The sequence below is a fragment of the Jatropha curcas genome, chromosome 8 (assembly GCF_041381405.1).
Source record: "Jatropha curcas cultivar XTBG-Jc1 chromosome 8, XTBG_Jcur_1.0, whole genome shotgun sequence".
Classification (NCBI taxonomy): Eukaryota; Viridiplantae; Streptophyta; class Magnoliopsida; order Malpighiales; family Euphorbiaceae; genus Jatropha; species Jatropha curcas.
In genome coordinates this window covers 8,371,117-8,391,532 of record NC_143158.1, presented here as the reverse complement: position 1 = coordinate 8,391,532, position 20,416 = coordinate 8,371,117, and the positions used below count along the sequence as shown (strand labels likewise).

At 30.1% G+C, this 20,416-nt stretch overlaps 2 protein-coding genes across 9 annotated transcripts; one reads left to right on the top strand and one right to left on the bottom strand.

The window, feature by feature from the left end:
- The first annotated feature begins 81 nt into the window (after positions 1-81).
- Positions 82-6,670, top strand: LOC105631043 (Class I peptide chain release factor). 8 transcript variants are annotated; one of them, XR_005177201.2, is made up of 8 exons: positions 82-467; positions 573-648; positions 737-867; positions 1,014-1,084; positions 1,398-1,479; positions 3,452-3,488; positions 5,536-5,597; positions 6,447-6,670. XR_005177201.2 is itself a non-coding variant. In XM_089725038.1 (7 exons), exons 1-6 carry the CDS (start codon positions 132-134, stop codon positions 3,470-3,472), a joined length of 717 nt encoding a protein of 238 aa, XP_089581164.1. In that variant the 5' UTR covers positions 82-131; the 3' UTR covers positions 3,473-3,488; positions 5,536-5,599. The 8 variants fall into 8 exon arrangements, 4 of the variants coding, with proteins under 4 accessions (XP_089581164.1, XP_037492201.1, XP_037492200.1 ...); XR_005177200.2 differs by having other exon boundaries at positions 5,500-5,597; XR_005177199.2 differs by having other exon boundaries at positions 3,418-3,488.
- LOC105631044 (alpha dioxygenase) lies at positions 5,974-15,777 on the bottom strand. The gene is made up of 10 exons (XM_012213038.4): positions 15,616-15,777; positions 14,218-14,478; positions 10,423-10,572; positions 10,149-10,282; positions 9,672-9,885; positions 9,437-9,582; positions 8,726-8,953; positions 7,868-8,070; positions 7,186-7,429; positions 5,974-6,494 (listed from the first exon to the last, which is right to left on the bottom strand). Exons 1-10 carry the CDS (start codon positions 15,706-15,708, stop codon positions 6,269-6,271), a joined length of 1,899 nt encoding a protein of 632 aa, XP_012068428.1. The 5' UTR covers positions 15,709-15,777; the 3' UTR covers positions 5,974-6,268.
- Positions 15,778-20,416: the final 4,639 nt, after the last annotated feature.

Here is a 20,416-nt window from a genome sequence, read left to right as displayed (position 1 = left end):
AGAACATCTTAGGCCCATTACAATCAGCCCAAGTTTATATGGGTTTAGTATTTTTTTTGTTTATTAAGCCGTTAAAGGAGATTAATATCTTTTCCATCATTTTCAGTTTCAAGTCATTTTATGAAACGGCAATGGCAGCTCAGCTGGCATTGAAATCAGTTCTTCTTTTCAAACTTGCAGGCAGAAACACAAGTTATGGCGGCACTGTGTCAAATTACTGCTATAGTTTCTACAACAAAGCAATTGTGACAACGACGACAAGAAAGCCAGAATTTCAACAGGGACAATTGCGGTGCTTTACTACTAGCAATGAACAAGGAAAGAGATATTTGGAATTATCAGATGAGGAACTAATGAGACAGTGCGAGATGGACACTTTCAAGGCCTCAGGCCCTGGCGGTCAGCACCGGAACAAGCGCGAGTCTGCCGTCCGTATTAAGCACCTCCCTACCGGTGTTATTTCTCAGGTCAGGATTCTTTTTTTTTTTTTTTTTTGGGTCTGTGGATTGCACAATTTGTTATCTTGAATGCATGTTACATGTTTGTTCATTTGTTTAAATGACATAATATAGGCAGTTGAGGACCGTTCACAGCACAAGAATCGTGCTTCAGCCTTAAGGCGCCTGCGCACTCATTTAGCTCTCAAAGGTATTTTTGGCTTCCCCGCCGGCGCCCCCCCCCCCCCCCCCCTTTTTTGAACTATAACAACATAAACGAAGTACTAATTGTGAGCTAGTCAGGAACAATGTGGATCTCAATTCGTATTTGCCTCCTCCTGAGCTTCTTCAAATTCTTCCTCTTAAGTCAACTATTAGAGGTCCAGAATGCGGTCCACAAATTGGACCTAATAATCCTAAATTTGTTTTGGTATTGCTTCTTTTCTTCCTTTTTTGTTCTCTCTCTCTCTCTCTCTCCCCCCCCCCCCCCCCAACAACAAAAAAAAAAAAAAAAATTGGTAATACTTTTTTTTTTATCGACTGAGCAAAGGAAGATTATAGAACTCTTTAATGCAGGGGATGCAAGCTCTTCTGGATCTAATCTTTGCTGTTGAGGGTTCTGTATCAGAAGCAGCAAAATTGCTTGGGTACATGATCTTGAACTTTCTATCCTGCCAGTAGCTAGGCTCTTTGGGCTAGATAGATATATTAACTAGGTGTTCCTGGATATCATAAAACATTATCGACAAGAACTTCTCTTTGTTGGCATTAAATTCAGAGTTACATCTAATTTTGCTCTTATACAAACTCTCGTTTGTAAGCAAATAAGAATGAAGTATCAAGTTTTCCTTTCAAAGTTTGCTTGATTAGGAAAGAAATCTCTCTTCCTATTTAGGCTTAAAACTCGTTTGTTGACTAAGCACGATTGATGACTTGATTCTATTAATCTCACTCCTGCAGGTTAAGCACAGGGGCACTATCGAGGTTGCTACTATCGGATGACTCTCTTCGCATGGCTGTGAATGATTTGAGGACTTCCAAGGTACAAACACTGATGATTTATGGTACAAGCTATTGTAATGGTTCACATGTTTTGCTATTACTATTTAGTTGTGGTAGAAGACACAATCATCTTCATTTAAGAATGCTTACATACTTTGGTAGCACCCAGGAACAGTGGGTTGCTTCAAACAATCAAGTTGCAAAAATCTAATTAAACTTGGGTTTGATGATGTCTAAAACATCTATAATCCATTGTAAATGACATTCTAGGGCAATCTCTTATAGGAATTTCATTTGAAAGTAATCAAAATTCTAGTCTTCTTCAATATGATGTAATGTTTGTACTTGTTCACCTTTTTCTTAGTCAAACGCAGGCTCTTTTTGTTTTGTATTCCATAATTGCTCTAGTCAAGTCTACTTATCATCCCATTAAGAGTAGTTTCTTTATCTTTCTACTGTCTAGTACCAAACGCATATTTTAAACAACTGACAGTGTCGTGACCATGCAAATAATGCATCACACGAGCCTTTTCTAAGGTAGTAAATGACAAGTTGATTGGCTTGGGTTTGAAGTGTAAATCTTACTTAACAAAACAAAAGGCAAAAGTTTTTTGAGTTGAAAGCATATGATATTTTTTTTGAAGACAAGATACACTCAGACTAGAAAATCCCCTGCTTAAAACCTTGTCCCTTCTGCCTTGTGTTATGCAGATGATTTTGCTTTTATTAGCCTGGATCACTTCAGGGTAGCGATGAAAATGTGATTAATTATGACACTTAGAAGTAGCAAATGTATTGTAGCAAATGAGAAAAAAGTGCTATGGACTTAAAGAAGAGCATTTTCGTAAGTTATCTTTCAATTGATCCATCAATCATATGCAGCTGAAGGATAATCAATAAAAAGCAGTAGAAAGAAACTAAGGTTCATTTTATGAGAAATGATTTATTTTTTGTTCAGTCTGCATAATGAAAATTAATTGGAAAAATATTTTATACTGGTCAAATTATATTGGAAAATATCAAGTACTTTTTAGAATATTTTACATATAGCTTAAAAATTCATTTTTCATTTTTTTTTTTTTTTTTTTTTTTTTTTTTTTTTTTTTTTTTTTTTTTTTTTTTTTTGCAATCAAGTCGGGATTCAATTAGTTGCATTTATGAGTTTATATTTTGGTCGTTCAATATTCATTTCTTTGAAAATTCATGTTTCAAAATTTTTTTTGGCAATAAAGTCAGGATTCAATTAATTATTTTTATTAGTTTATAGTTGGTCACTCATTTCTTTGAAATGTTTGATGATGGCTAAACACCCTCCCTTCCCTGCACCAAAAAGAGAGAGAGAGAGAGAGAGAGATAAAGAGAATAAATAAACTGGCTATACACCTGTGCAGTGTAAAAGTTGGCTCTATCATATTTTGTATATTCTTTCTTTTTGACAAAATCGACATTCTCGATTCATGTTAAAAATCTTAAAAAAAGGATTTTGACATTGAGTTCTGATGCACTTTATACTGTCTAAGAATGAACATTATTTAAATGGCATTTATGTTCCTACATTGTTTATCCAACTAGAAAGAGTTACTGTGCTTGGACCAAGATTTCCCATCAAATATTTTCCATGATTTGGTTTCTGAAACTCTTCTATTGCACCTCTTTCTTTCCTTTGTTTCATGTTATTGTGCTTGTCTTCAAGTTTCTTTGTCCGTCATGAGTCTTTTTTCTTCTCCATTTCATGGTAGTATCAGAGGAGAATGAAAAAGGCTGAAAGATGTTTAGTTTATAGGATGAAATTTATGTTTTACATTTCATCATCTGTCTATTACACCATTATGCATTTGCTTGACGACAATCCAATATCTGTAAGTCAATAAAATTTTGATTCCCTCATGCTGTAAAGCAGTTCTTTACTGTGCATTCTAAAATATTTTCAAGTTCTTATTGATTATATACTGTCATGTTTTCCACCTTTCTTTTGAAGGCAGAAAAGAATCATTATCATGAGCTTTTTGCAGGGTTTGAAGCCTCTGAAGTAGGATGATGGAATTTCAGGTATTGCACTTCCTCTTTTTTCCTTCTATATTTGATACAATGATCCAAATATTTCATAATGACTGCACAGAAACTGGCATTTATCTTCTATTTGCGTATTGAGTATTGCATGTCATTAACCAAGACTATCACAGAATTAGCTCGAGTTATATTATAGTTTAACAGTGATTGATGGGAAATCTTTAAAACATTAGAGCTAATATTTACATGTTGTCGTAATACTTCCATTTAGTGGTCAGGCTTCCAAATTTATTCTGATGTTTGTTTAATACTTTATCTTTATGATATGGTAACCTGTTCTGAATTGGCTAGTGTTGTTCCTTCAAAGTTCATGACCTTAGAATTTTAAATTTGTGGCCATATACTGATCTGAAGTTATTATAACATCCTTTTGATGTGAAGGTAAAAAGTGGCTTAGTGACACGGGGAGAATTTATGGCAATTAATTCTCAATAACTAGGCTAGAATAGGGTGATTGTAGTTGGAACAAAATAACATCATTGTTTCTAAATAAAATCTTAGAATAAAAATTCTGAACTAATAGAGAAAAATACAATACATAAACTAACTAGTTTTGTCCTATTTATACTAGTTAAGACAAATCTAATTCTATACTGAAAAGTAATTCTAATTAGTTAGTATTCTATTAATAGAAATCCTAAATAAAGAAGGAAACTTATAATATTCCTAATTAATTAATATACTATATCAGAATCCTAAATAAAAAAGGAAAACTAAAAAAAAAAAAAATTCTAATTTTTGGATGCTCCTGCACACTTAGATTGGACATGCATCATTCTTTTGCTTTGCGGAATGTCTTTCTAATAGTTGGATGAAATACTGATATTTATCCTACTGCTCTATGTTCTTCTAGTAATCATGTGATCTTGAGGTTCTTCTGATGCTTCTTTGGATATCTCAAATATCCTTATGAAACATGTGCATATACAAACTCTTTGTGCATGCATACGTATAGCATCAATGCATGCTACCATTACCTGAGCTTGTAAGCCAGACTTGAGTTTTACCATTGAAGGTAATAGGAATCATCTTATCTTTTACCCACCAAACTGGTAAAAGTACTTTTTTATTTTTTACACTTCATTTTTGGAAAAACTTTCCCAGAATCTCTTTCTGAATGGCAAGGAACATAGCAAAGAAACAAAAGACGAGAGATCTATCAATTCTATAACCAAACTCCAATTCTTTCCATCAGGAAAACCCACCAGCCTTCTTCTAGACACTGGTTCACCTTTGCTAATCCATTGCTTATCTTGAAGACTACAATAAATGGAATTGAAAGTTCAGATGGCCAATGTAGAATTCTAAGTTCTCACAGTAAATTAATAGTTCAACAAAAAACCAGATATGTCTATAGAGGCTATGACTTTAAATGGAGAAAACTGAAGTATGAAATTGTTGAAGTTAGTCTTATTAGACCCTACTAAAACATAAATTACTTATTAATTAGTCTGCTACTAAAAGAAGCAATTCCTTTGCCTAGATGGATTAAAAACGCTATTTGGATTAGGGTTAAGTTTATGGGGATGAATATAAATTATATCAAAGTTTCACTTTGATTAAACATCGTAATGTCATTTTCAAACTTCCAGTCATTTTAAACGTCAAGGGGAGTCTTCCTGATATCCATAGATTCTTTGGAAGCCTTTTTTTGACATCCAATTTGACACAAAACCGGAGGGGGAGATTGAAAACTTCAAAAAAATGTAGATTAAATGCTTATTAATTTACTAGATACTACATTTTCAAGTGTAGCATGACGAGGTGTGAGATTATTATAAAAAAGAGAAGTTAAGGGTGTCACAAGGTCGATTTTAAAGTTCAGGGTGTCACATGATTTTTTTTTTTTTTTTTTTTTTGTTAAACTGTAGGGGTTAAATTATATATTCAGCCTTTGATTTATGCCATGTTACATTAACATAGCCAAGGGATGTGCATATATCATTGTGAATTGTTTCTTATAGCCGGGTTATTTTTTATTTATTTTCAGAGGGCTGAATATTGATTTAGAGTCATTGTGAACCAGGGAGACATGTTTTGGCAGCTAATTTATTCGGATTTGAACTGCAACCTCTGAAGCATCTGAAGGTGAGGACAGTTTACTGAAGAGCAGTCTTTAAAAATGTGAATTAATGAGCTATTTAGCATTATATTGACATGTATAGTCTGTATATGCCTTAACGTATATTATTTGGTACAATCTAAAATGAAAAACAAAGAATAGGACTTAGAAAACAAATCTGGTTGGCCTGTAAAGAGCACTTTACTATGATAAAAAGCCTGATTGGGCACTAAAATGCTAGAGTCCCAATATTTAATTTAGATATAACTCATTTCCATACTAGTTAATCCCCTCCTCAGGCAAGTTCCTCCTCCTCAGCCACTGGCTACTTTCTTCTTTTCTTTTTTTAATCTATTCCAAATTCCCACGATTCCATGAAAACCGAGAAGATGATGATAACAATTAAACTAAACTAGTTAGAGTCAACTATATGAATCCTTTGTGATGTGCTCGAAAACATTATTTTGCACACTCATTTGTATATATACATATTCTCTCATGTGCAGCTGAGGTCCCTGTTTGATGTTTTCTTTGTGCAACATTATCCATATTTCTACAATTTTGTGCTTAAAACTATTTCAACTAATACAACGTATTATTTTGCCTCAAAAAAAAAAAAAAGGTAAAAAAAAAGAAAGAGGGAATTACAAGTATTATTCTGCAAAAAGACTAGTTCCTATCATAGGAAGATAGCATTTCAAGGGGCAGGTCTCAAATACAAGGGTATGTAGTTCACTTGATCTGGTTTTGAGTCCCAAACTGAAAATGCACTTGAACACTTCATCCATTTCTTCGTCATTTCAGGGAAATGGCGATTGATTACATCTTTCAACGTCTCTGTCTTGTTAACCCACTCTAACCCTTCATTTGTGTAGGTTTGACAGTTGAAATTGGTTGTGAAGAAACGATCAGCCTCTAGCCTCCTGGAAATGTAATCAAATTTAAAAAATTCATTGCATTACATACAATTTTATAGTATCAAATTACATTATGTAATGGAGGGTAACATGTACAAAGGAATGACATTTATCCCTTATTTGGTATAAATGATTTTTAAAACATAAAATTCATTGATAAATAATAGAATTTTGTTTAATTATATTGAAGTTCATAAAATTAAACTTGGAGAATTTTCATTCATACAAAAAAATAAATAAATAAAAGTTTGAAATTAATATAGTTCTAGATTTAAATTTTATATGTACGATCATAAAAATACAAATTCTAAATTATTTGAAATGACTAACTAGCCCTTTGAACTTGTTAGCAATATATAATTTATTCAAAATTTGGCCTATTTTTCGACTAGTCAATACACGTGTGCGACAAATGGTAAGAAGAACTAGTGATTTGGTTCTCTCTCTCAATTTAAATTTGTCAATGCACTTGTTCCACTAAAAAATGAGTCCAACTACTATTTAGGTTGTAAGTTTCTATTGAAATCCATAAAAAAAACTCAATGTTGGATAAAATATGCAAAGCAAGCAAGTTCATAGGGCAAATCAATCAATCATACCAAGTAGAGCATCAATTATTTGCATTCAAAAGCATTCTAACAAACATGCAAAAGAGTAAAATTATTCAAATTGACATAACGGGTTCAATGAAATTTACCTTGATGCGATGAGTAAGAAGATAAAGAAAGCAGTCTCACTAATAGCAAAGCCTTTGATTTTCTTTTCAGCATGTAGGCCAACTAGCAAATCAAGCTTTTCAATCTCATCTCCATACACTTGATGAAGAGCTTCTATAACCTCCTTATCATCTGTCAAATCTTCCCACTTGCTTATTGGAATCATCAATAATTTCCTTCTAAATTCATTATACCTAGCAACTCCCCTCTCTCTATCTCTGTAGACTAATCAAACCAAAATCCATAGTTATGTTTCAATCACGAGGAAAGCACAATATGAATTTATGCCTTAAATATATAAATTTACTTCTGAACTTTACAACTTTAACCTTGTGGTCTCTGAATTTTGCAAATGGCCTATTATACGCTTAAATTTGTAAATTTTGGTAATATTATATACATTTTGACACTAATATAAATAATTTTTAGGGTTTTTGGTTTTTTTATCAGCTAAATATCGACTTGATACGTAATTAGCATACTTTTGGAATAATAGTTTTATAAATTTGAAATGTTTAATAGTAGTAATTTTACAAGTTAAAGTGTTTGATGAGTCAATAAAAATTGAGAGTGCCACAAAGTTAAAGTAATAAAATCAAAGGTAAATTTATGTATTCGGTCATTTTTATCGCAGTAAGTAAAAATCAAGTGTAAGGGAATTACTTTCCATAGCAGCCATATCAACAGGATCTGGTCTATCTTCTCCATTAATATCATGAGCAACAAGGTTTCTCATCCATGATGGATAGTTCCACAATGTAAGAGCTCCACTTGCTTGATAACCCATTGAGACCAACATTTTCTCCATTCCAATTTTTGACAATCTTTTCTCTCCTTCCTTTCCTGACATTTCTCTCATAGGCACCCTATATATAGCATATATCATTATAAATACTATTTAGTCATAATCCAAAATGCTTTCTTGTTTAATGCAATTGACACAAAACTAATGAATCAATATATTAGACAAGGAAACAAGAAACTGAAAGGATTGGTCCTATTTCATGCTAAAATATGAATTTTCAAATCTTTTAACCTAACACAATTATTCGGAATTGATCATCGTGTAGGAAGTAAAATTAGCAGGTAAGTATTCAGTCGGTTCAGTTTATTTTTACAAAAGAAACCAAGGATTGGTTATGTGTTAGATCTAGGCACTCTTGAACCATAATTGGACTACCTAAAGTAGATTTTGTTTTGGTGGATTCATTTGGTTTTGCTCAGGTAGCAATCATTTTTTCACTAGTTTCAACTAGTTTTTGGTGGTTATAAGCATTGATTTCTTCAAGGAATTAGGATTTAGGCTTGATAGTTCTGGTCCAATTCCGAAATTAAACCTAATTCTATTTAATTTTAAAAATGAATTCTATTGAAATAATTAAAATTTTTCAGTTTGATTTAAAACCAAACCAACCCAAGCTTATAGTTGAAATTCTAACATCTCTTTCCCATTCATTGAAAAAGAAAAAAGATAAAGAAAAAAGCTAAATATGCAAAGCAAGAAAGGGGAAAGGGAAGTACTCTTCAAGAACTGGAGGGCATTCAAGTTCTGAAGATGTGGATTTGATGTCCCTTAAAATGAGTTTATCAGGCAAAAGTGAGTGCATTCTATACACACTCGCAAACTCTTCAGTCAGTGAATAGGGAACTCCATGATCTCTTGGCCTTCTAAGACCAACCAATCCACTAAACAAAGGTCCTCCAAAGTGTCCAAATATGTCCTTAATCCTCTTCCCTAAGAATCCATACCTGCACCCAAATACCAACCACAGCACATCAAATTCCCATCTAGAAAACCAAACCATAGTACATTAACTAAAACTATGTTTGATATAACTAAATATGAAATATAATTTAATGTAATCGAATGCATTTCTAATATAATATTTATACTAAAAATATATCTGCATATATTTTATCGTATTTCATTACAGTTTATCAAATATATCCTAAATTCACTGTCAGTGTAATAAATATTATATATTTTGTCAATCAAGTGTTGTCTGGTTGGTCTTCTCACTTATGTGAGGAGTGAGATCTCTTGACCACAAGTGTTTTCACTAATTTGGCGAGTCCAGAGAAGGGCTACCCCTATTGTGTAGCTCTAGTGTTATTTCGGCCATCCAGTCTCCCGATGAATCAAAAACATATATATATATATATATATATATATATATATATGTTTCAGCTTTAAATTAAAATGAACTTGAGAGTTACTAATAAGATTCTTACCAATTGATCCTCATTCCAGCAAGGATAGTGTCAGTTTTTAGGAGCTCCACGGTCCAATCAATGGTGTGAATTTTAGCGATAACAGCTGAAGTAACCAATCTTGCGTATCGATAGAGTTCTTCGTCATCAAATTCAGGGTATTTTTCCTAATAACAGAAGGAAATTCACAAAATTATCACCAAAGAATAGAAAAAGATCAAGTAGTAAAGAGAAATAGAAAGAAATATTTACTTACTTTAAGCATATCACATACAGCATTATGTTCTTTGACAAATAAGGCTTGTAATAGGGAAAACCCTGCCCAGCAATTCCTAACATCACCAGAAATTGGAATTCCTTTCTCATCATGTTCAAGTAGTCCATCTTCTCCAATCTTTAATTTCCCATCTTTGAATGTCCTTACTCTTCTCACTCCATCCTCATTGTTCCCATAAACAACACTCCCATCCCTACATATATTGGAAAAACAAACTAAATGCAACTGTCATTTGATAAGACTTCACATCTATGTTGCCCAGAAACAAAAACGAGGAAACGCGGAAACGATACGGAGAAACGAAATTTAAAAAATAATTTTACACGAAAACAGTATTTTATACAAGAAAACGAATACACAGAAACATTTCGAAAATGCAGAAACGCCCATGGCTAAAAGTTTCTGTGCACCATAGCTTCCCATGCACCCAAAGTAGCATTTAATTATAAGGCTTACCACCAAGGAGTTCTTGTATTCAGGCATCCAGTCTTTAAATAAGGTGAATGTGTGGAAATTTTCTTGGTCTTAAAGAATTTGAAGGACTTCAATGGACACCCATCTGCAACTTCATCAGGTGCTCTAATTTCCACCTGGTCAAAAAATCATATATATATATATATATATATATATATATATATATATTTGAAAAATAGATGTTTTATAGACAGAAACTCGATCATTGAACTAATAACTTCAATTAATTAGCGTTAATTAGTGATTAATAAAGTACCTGTTGGGTATCTTCCATATGATCAATCCAATCATGAATCATGAATTGGATCCATGAGCAAGCTATCATGTTGAATTGCTTTTCATTGTCTATCAACTTTTTTCTTGCCAAAAGCTTGTTGGCTACAACTGTTGGGTGAGGATCCATCAACTGCATGCATGCACACACCCAAACATATTAGAAATAAAAAATAAAATTTATCCTAACAAATAATCAAATAAAATTTATTTCTCAAAAAATATATATATTTTAACAAAAAGGCTTACAAAGAAATGTTTAGGATCCAATACTTGCATGTTGTATTTAAAAGGGTTTCATAAAAAACTGCTTTTGGGCTATAATTTGATTCTTGGAATCAGAACAAAATTTAATCTCTAATATACAATAATCTATTAAATTTGATTGAGGAGAGAAATTAATTTGGAAAAAAAAACCCTAAAAAAATTCATAAGTAAGTCCATATTCCTACCTCTTTGTTTGGATGAGAGAAATAGTTTTATAAAAATAAATGACAATGATGAAACCTTATTTGGAAACAATGAAATACTTTTTACTACTAAAACATCTAATTTTGCCGAAAAACACTAAATTGTAATTGTATGTCTTCAAAATTGGAGATATAATGAAGAAAAATTCAAAAACTTAATGTTTTTTTATTAATTAATTTACATGATTTAAAAAGGAAAGCCCAAAAATCAACTATCTTTGGCCTAATATATAGTAAAGATAGACTATTACTAAAGTCCTAAGACTAAAAGATCTTAATTTTAAACTTCATCCTTCCTATATTAATCAATTTAGGGCTAACCAGAGTTTGATTTAGATGGTTGAATCTATCTAACCAAATTGTTTGTTTTGATTCAATTCAATTTTGTTTTAACCGAAAATTTAAATAAAAAAAAAATCAACTTGGTTCGACTTTTATTAGAAAAGAATTTTAATTTGATTTAATTTTTATTAAAAAATTAATTTAGTCTGATTTTTATTAATACAAAATTAACAAAGTCAAAAGTCAACAAGGAATACTATTGTAGTTAGTAATTATACGAAGAGTTGATGTCCCACGTTGAAAAGTTACCACGGTAAACTAGTCTTTATAAGTAAATTATGGAAGGAAACCAAAATTTAACTATAGAAATTTAAGTTGTGAATTTGTGGGGATATTTGAGTAATTTAATGAAATAGGAAGTAGTAATATATTTCATCCCCATGCTTTATTTTCTTACCAATTTGGAAACATTATATTTTTGTGGACCCAGAGCATGTTTTTTTTTCTTCCTTCACTTTTTCTTCATTGTTCCTAAACAAGGAAAGGTTATTCTTCTTGTATTTTCCATCCTTTCCAAACATAGTGTTAGTCATTAGCTGTCTAACAAATGGATCATTTGTTATTATATTATTATTTTTGGCTAAATGCATAATTTACCCGTACTTTACGTAAAAAAAAATTGTGACTCCTTATAATTTGTGAATAGCCTATAATAATTTTGTAGTTTTCTATTTTGAATTTAATAGATACCTCACTAGAACTATCATTATGTGTGAGTTATACTCGCCTTGAGTTAGCAAAAAGGCTCTGACACGACAATTCTAATATCTTTTTTCTTTAATAATAACATAGATTATTTAATATAAAAATATATAACATATAATATAAATTACCTAATTCAAAAAAAGCCTAAGGAAAAAGTGCACCCAGTTCTTCATCTTGGTGGAATATCACCACCACAAAAATAAATATGGCACCTAAGAGAAAAATATAAACACTACACGGTGGCTCCTCCACCGAAATCTTATATCAAATAACCATCATCCTTCTCAAGTCAAGTCATACTCTTATGCTTTCAAAACGGTTTTGCAAATCCTCCTCAAGAGATTTGAATCGCAGTTGAAATTTGAAAAATTATCTGCTCATGTTGTAGAAAAATTTCAATCCCCCTATTTTTGCTTTTTGGTGCTTATGTGTTTTGGAGAAACTTAATAAGAAATAAATTCAAGAAAATTGAAAGAGTAGAGTTTGAATAGTCGTATTAATTGCAGCCTCAAAAGGGTAGAGATTGAGATCAATAGTGCAAAGCATTTGTTTCCTCTCTCCTACTCTCTTTCTCTCCAACCCTCATTGTATATTGCTTATTTCTTATTATTAGAGAGAGAGAAAAACACAGAAAATAAAAAATATATATATATATATATAAAGCAAAACAAAACTCAAAACCTACAGAAAGAAAAAGATGTTCTTACAAAAAGAAAGAGTTATCACGTGTTAAATAATAGAAATAAAATTTTCTGGGTTTTCTTCTTCAAACCAAAAAGCAGAATTTTCTGGGTTTATTTAATTTTTAAAAAAAAAATAGAAAAAAAATTGTTAGGTTGGATGTTTATAAGACACTCTCTCTTTTTCTTAAAAGAGCTTTTTTTTTTTTTTTTTTACTTTCACACTTAAACATAGCGAGTTATTTAAACGATAAAAAATAAAAAACTACTCAAAGCAAGGGGCAAATTATGCATTTTTTGGCTTATTATTATTTGCACATTTAGCTTTTTTACTATACAAATTATTATGTGGTCAATGGTCAGCCTATGCAGATAATGTGGGGACCATACAAAGAAGACCTATATAAACAACGAAATATCTTTCTCAGCTATCATTTTCTAAGGGCCACATTGGTGGTCCATTTATAAATTTATTCATAACCCCATCTGGAATTGAAAATGACAACAAAACCAAAAATCTCATTATTTTCATCCGTTGAACTCTTTAATTTATAAAATTAGATTATTTCAATATTTATTAAATAGTTAAAAATATAAAAATTATATTAATTATATAATAAATCAACATTTTACATATAAAAACTAAAAAATCTTAAATATTATTATTGCTAATGTGAGGATGTGTGAAATTATAGCAAAAAAGTAAAATTTAAATTACTACAAGATCGATTTTAAAGTTTAGGTGAAACAAGATTTTTTTTTTTTTCATTAAAATTCAGGTGTTAAAATTATACATTCTGTATAGGCATTTTCAAAACTGCAATATTATAAATTTAATTAATGTCAAATTAACAAAAAAAAAAAACTACCAGAAAAAAATATACTAGAAAATGGAAAAAGATTTAAGTAGGAAAATGAAAATATGTTTCTATATAAAACTATATAGAATTTAGTTTAGGTCAATCAGTTTTTTTTTATTACTTAAACTGAACTCAGATAATTGAAATTTAATAAAATTTAAAAATCAAATCGAGCAAAAATAATCAGAATTAAATCTAGAGTGAGCATTCGGTTCGGCCAATTCAATTAATTCGGTCAAAATGTTTCGATGAATAAATATTAAGTTAAAAGTTCAGTTAAAAAAAATTAAAAGTTTGGCCATCGATTAAAAATTTGATTGAAAGTTAATTTAACTGAATTAATCAAATTAATCGACTCTCAAAATTATGTCGTTTTGATTAAATAGATAATAAAATTAAAAATATTTTAATTTTTACTTTGATTAAAATAGCGATTAATATTTTCAGTTAATCATAAATTTTGATTAACTTCGATCGGTTAATTAAATTTTAATTTTCTTTAACTTCATTCGGTTAATGATGAAAATTAATTCGGTCAAACGGTTTGATTAAGTTCAGTTACAAAATTAATTTGGTTAAGTCAAAAAAATTTTTAGTTTAATTTATTTTGATTAAGTCAAAAAATTTTTAGTTTATTTTATTTCGGTTAAAAACTTTATTCAAATAGACCGAATCGGTGAAATGTTCCCTCTTAATTAAATCAATTTAAAAAAAAAAATACCGTATATGGAGAAGAGGAAGGAAGCATGTTGCGACCGAAGAAAGTTCCTTGGCTCCCAATCATATTATCAGTTGGATGGTTGCATTTTCCATCACTCGTACGATAAGAAAATTCCTTGGTGTCATATTTATGACCGTTGATTCCTCCAACATGAAACAGATTATAACGTTGGTGCAGGTGCCTTCTGATTGCCAGGTAAATGAGTCCCAATATCACTGGCAGTCTGTGCCATATTCTCAGTTTGTCTACAAAATGTACAACCTGCGTACATACATACACACGTCATACCCAAATCGAAATGCTATTATTAGTTAAATAATCAATAATAAAAAAATATAATATTAAATAAATTTGATTCCCAAAAATATTCATATCTTAAATATTTCTCCGTCTTGATTATTTTGTTCTAAAATATAAATCGTTTTGAGTGTTTTAAACAGTAATAGTATTACTTTATTTGTATTAGAAATAATAATCATCTTCAAAAGTTATTATTTGCTTTGATTTTAAGATAAAATAGCAATTTAGTCCAATTGCCATTTATTTTATTATAATTTGGTAGAATTAATTACTTCATTAATTCTCGTATAAAAATTTGAAGCAATACAATAAGGCACGCTTGAATTCAGTGCACTACCTTTCCAAGGTTAGAGATTCAGACTATATTCAACAATAACTTTTTAAATATGTTTTAGCGTTTTAACTGGTTAAAATGCTAAACGTTAAATGATACTTAAAGAGTTGTTCGATAACATAGCATTTAGACTAGCTTTTAGGATTTAGGGTAGCATTTTGTAAAAAATTAACTAATATAACATTTAACTTTCAGTGTTACATAAAAAGCTACTAAAACAGCTCACAACAAAACGCGGCTAAAACAGCTAACAGCTACTAAAACAGTTAATTTTACCGAACAAACACACAATTTATAGAAAAATATTTATAAACTATAAAATGAAATTAATCTTAATTAGATTTTTTTTAAAAAAAAATTTGATATTTCAACTGAATTTAAAATTCATAATCTCACAAACATAAAAGTAATTGTAATATATTATTAAATTAAAACTCGTATTAAACTCAGAAAACTACCTACCTTATTTGATGAATAAATTTACTAACTTATCTTAGAAAGCAGAATCAAATTGACACCTTACCACTAAAAAAAAATTTGATTTTTATAACTAATTATACTTTAATCATCCTAATTTTAAGAATTTTCTGTAAATTAATTCACACATATTGTTCAGTTCTGAAATCAGAAAACTTTTATATATGGTGCTCATAAATCATAACTGCAATTCATACCCACATGCAATTTCAAAGCACAATTGCAGAAATGAGCAAGCAAAGGAGAATGGAAAAGAGAGAGAGAGAGAGAGAGAGAGAGAGACTCACATAGAACAAGATAGCGTCAAGAAGAGTCATTTTGGCAATGGAAGTTGTTAGTTGAGGATGAATGAAAGAGGAAGACAGAACAGAGAAAGCCATGGTTATGTAACTGTGAGAGAGATTTTTGGAATGAAGAGATAGAAAGCTTCTTTTGCTAATTTTATTTATGCAAATTGCAATCATATGATATAGATACTTATTAAGAAATGCTTTGCTTTCCTTTCCTTTTACATTCATTCCACGTGTAAAGTTATTTCACAATCTAGATATGTAATAAAATTTGTTTTTTCTAAATACATAATTTTTTTTTAATTTTGTGGTATTTTAAATCTTGTAAGATCCTCGTGTGCGCTTAAAGTTATGAATTTTGAAAATATTGTACAATTTCTCTGTAATAGTAACAACAGTTTTTACAGTTTTTAATTTTTATAAAATATCGATTTAATATATGGTCCACGTAATTTTAAAATAACAAATTTTATATTTTTCAACTATATAATAAGTAGATCTAATTTTATAAATTGAAGTTTTTTGATAAAATGATTTTGTAAATTGAATTGTCTAATAGCTGCAATTTTATAAGTTTTTTTTTTTTTTTTTTTATGTTGCACGTGCTTTTTATATACTATTTTTTTTGTACTTTTTTAATTTTTTTATTTATATAATATTAAAATATAAGTTTTTGTTTAAATTAAAATAAATATAAGTAGTCAATTTCTAGTACACTTTACCATACAGGTTACTTATAATGATAATTCTTATGCACTTAAGTCTACCAGTGTTAGAACCCGCGCGATGCGCAGAGCAATATTTAAGGATAAAATAATTTTTTATAATTTCGATACAAAAACAACACGAAAATTAGACGGTTGACATGAACACGATATGTTTAACTCGCTTAACATTATAAACAGGTTAAGTGGGTCATGTTGACTCATGTACAATTCATGTAACCCGTTTAATATCATAAATAGGTTAAGTGGATGTGTTGACTTATATACGACCAACTTAACCTACTTATAGTATTTTTAACTTTTAACTTATTTAACTCCAATCATATTTAAAAATAAATTTTCACACGTTAAATGCATAAATTTTTCAAGATTTATAATTAAAATAAAAGTAATACAACAATAAAATTTAAATAAGTTTTAGTTGGAGTATTTATATCTAATACTAAAATGACCTCTTTACTTTTAAATAAACGGGTCACTTATCTAACTCGCGTGTCAATCAGCGACACAACACGTTTATATTCGTGTCATAAATGGGCGACTCGTTTCGCGTATTAGGTGAATTGTGTTTGTTTGACACCCCTAGTATAACCTGCATAAAAAAATGCACACACACGATTAATATATTTTTTAATAGTGATAATAATTTTGAGAATTTAACTAATTATATTGAAATAAGAAATTAAGTATTTTTATTTTATGTTTATGATTTATTATAAATGATTGTTTATTTATTTGAAATATTAATGTATTATACTTATTTGGTGTAGTGTGTTTTAAGCGTGTGGATCTCCTACTTTTTTAAAATTATCGTAACCCATACGCTCCTTTATTGCGCGATGAAGTGTTTTTTAATTTACTTTTGTATCTTTTTTTTATTAATGAATAATCAAAAAAAAAAAAAGAAGGGAGTAAATTCTTTTTTGGAAAAACTTTTATTATTTATTTGTTTGGAAATAAAAGAAAAATAAAATTAATTTTTCTCTATAAATTTATTTTTATAGTTTTTTATTTTCCTTCTAATTTGAAGAGAAAATTATCAGAATTCTTTTCTCTTATATTCCTTTTTTTATTTCCAAATAAAATAGTTTTTTCTTATTAATATTAATTTAGTTTTTTTTCCTCATATATGATATTATCTAAAAATATAATTGCTTTGTTTTTCCTTTATAATTTGCACGATGCGCATGATAATATTAAAATATGAAATAGTATTTTATTGCATCATTCAAAAATAGTAAAATTATATAATAAAATGATAAATTGTATCTTATTGAAATATGCTGAAAAGTTACGAGATTAAGATATATCTTCTTAAGTATTATACAAAGCTTTTCATAAGGTATGCAATAGCAAAAGTCATACATTGTATGACTTACATAAAAAAATGCATACACACTATTAATATATTTTTCAATAGTGATAATAATTTTGAGAATTAAACTATTGAAATAAGAAATTAAGTGTTTTTTATTTTATGTTTATGATTTATTATAAATGATTGTTTATTTATTTAAAATATTAATGTATTACTTATTTAGTGTAGTGTGTCTTAAGCATATGGATGTCCTACTTTTTAAAAATTGTCGTATTCATACGATCATGTATCTCGTGTCCAGAGTCTGTGAAACTTAACTCCTGGTATATGAGACTATCCTTACACGAATCTAATCAACCATGGTTTTTTTTTATGACCAATAAAAATAAAGTGTTTTTTTTTTGTTTGCTTTTGTGTCATTGAAAATATGATTTATTATAAATGATTATTTATTTATTTGAAATATTAATGTTTTACTTTTTTTTTGTATGAAATGTATTAATTATTTAGTGTACTATGTCCTAAGCGTGTAGATGTCCTACTTTTTTTAAAAATTGTCACATCCGTATGTTCTCATATCTTATGTCTCATGTTCGTGCAACTTAACTCCTGGTATATGAGACTACTTTTTACACCAAGCTAATCAACCGATATTTTTCTTATTACCAATAAAAATAAAGTGCTCTTTTTAGGTTGCTTTTGTGTCATTGAAATAAGAAATTAAGTATTTTTTATTTTATATTTATATGATTTATTATAAATGATTGTTTATTTATTTAAAATATTAATATATTACTTATTTAGTGTACTGTATCCTAAGCGTATGGATGTCCTACCTTTTTTAAAAATTATCGTATCTCCTACATTCTTGTATCACGTATCCTGTGTTTATGCAACCTAGCTCCTGGTTTATGACACTACTCCATATACCAAGCTACTCAACTAAGATTTTTTTTTTATTACCAATAAAAATGAAGTGTTTTTTTTTTTAAATTTGCTTTTGTATCATTAAAATAAGAAATTTAGTTTTTTTTTATTTTATGTTTATTATAAATGATTGTTTATTTATTTGAAATATTAATGTATTACTTATTTAGTGTTGATAGCTTTTAGGGTTAAAAAGAATTCTTTTTCATACCTTTCAATCTGTGAATTACAGAGTTTATATACACAACATATAATTATTATAGAATATTTACAATAATTGCGTCTGATCCTTTCCTTATTTGCTTGATCCAATTTCCTTATTTTTCTGATTCTGATCTTTTCCTTATTTACTTGATTCTGATCCTTTCTTTATTTGCTTGATCCGATCCTTTCCTTATTTGCTTGATCACATTTCCTTATTTTTCTGATTCTGATTGATTTTCTTATTCTTACACTCCCCCTCAAGTTGGGTCGTAGGGTCTCCGACACCCAACTTGACTAATGCTTGATTGAAGATCTTTCATGGAACTGCTTTGGTGAGTATATTTGCCAACTACTCCTCAGACCGAACAAATGGCAAACAAATGCTTCCATCTTCAAGTTTCTCCTTGATAAAGTGTCTATCAACTTCCACATGTTTAGTCCTATCATGTTGTACTGGTTTTTAGAAATGCTTATAGCTACTCTATTATCACACAGCAGTTTGCAGGGCCTTCCTGGAAGGAAACCTAACTCTATCAATAACTTCTTCAACTAGAGAACTTCAGCTAAACCTCGTGCAATCCTTCGAAACTCTACCTCAGCACTGGAGAGAGCTACCACCTTCTGCTTTTTACTTCTCCAGGTGACTAAGTTACCGCCAACAAGAGTGAAGTACCTTGATGTCGATCTCCTGTCGATCGGATTCCCCGCCCAATCAGCATTAGTGTAGGCTTGTATTTCTAAGTAACCATGCTTCTGGAATAACACTCCTCGTCCCGGTGTTCCTTTCAGATATTTGACAATCCTGAGTGTTGCTTCCATGTGGGCAACCTGTGGCTTGTGCATGAATTGACTAACTACCCCAACTGCATAAGCAATGTCAGGTCTAGTATGTGAGAGATAAATTAGCTTCCCAACTAGCCTTTGATACTGGCCATGATCAGCTAACTCAGCTCCTTCAGTGATCTTGAGCCCATGATTGACTATCATTGGGGTTTCAACCGGCTTGCAATCCACTAATCCTGCCTTTGTGAGAAGGTCAAATATATATTTTCTTTGTGAGATGAAAATTCCCCTTTTTGACCTCAAGACTTCGATGCCCAGAAAATATTTTAGTCTCCCAAGATCTTTCATTTCAAATTCTTCGAAGAGCCTCTCTCTCAATGATGCTATTTCCTTTGTGTCATCTCTTGTGATAATCATATCATCCACATATATAATGAGGTAAGTTAATAGCTCTCCTTTCTTCTTGATAAAGAGTGTATGGTCAGAATTACTTTGACATTATCCATATCTTTTCATGGCCATAGTAAATCTCCCAAACCAGGCCCTTGGAGACTGTTTGAGCCCATATAATGCCTTTTTCAGTTTACATCCTTCCCCAGCTTTGAACCCCTTTGTAAAACCTAGAGGAGCTTCCATATAGACTTCTTCTTCTAGGTCACCATGTAAGAAGCCATTTTTCACCTCAAACTGATGTAGTGGCCAATCAAGATTTGCAGCTAATGAGAACAGAATAGGTATTGTATCTATCTTGGCCACAAGAGAGAATGTCTCTAAGTAATCTATGCCTTATACCTTTGGCAACAAGAGAGAATGTCTCTAAGTCTGTGTGTACTCTTTGGCA

Excerpts from the sequence above, each read along its gene's own strand:
- LOC105631044 (XM_012213038.4), bottom strand. The coding sequence starts at position 15,708 with ATGGCTTTCTCTGTTCTGTCTTCCTCTTTCATTCATCCTCAACTAACA. Across the intron at positions 8,954-9,436 it reads GCTGGAATGAGGATCAATTG|GTATGGATTCTTAGGGAAGA; the intron begins GTAAGAATCTTA and ends ATTTGGGTGCAG. Across the intron at positions 7,430-7,867 it reads TGATATGGCTGCTATGGAAA|TCTACAGAGATAGAGAGAGG; the intron begins GTAATTCCCTTA and ends TGGTTTGATTAG.
- LOC105631043 (XM_037636272.2), top strand. The coding sequence starts at position 132 with ATGGCAGCTCAGCTGGCATTGAAATCAGTTCTTCTTTTCAAACTTGCA. Across the intron at positions 868-1,013 it reads ATAATCCTAAATTTGTTTTG|GGGATGCAAGCTCTTCTGGA; the intron begins GTATTGCTTCTT and ends TCTTTAATGCAG. Across the intron at positions 1,085-1,397 it reads GAAGCAGCAAAATTGCTTGG|GTTAAGCACAGGGGCACTAT; the intron begins GTACATGATCTT and ends TCACTCCTGCAG.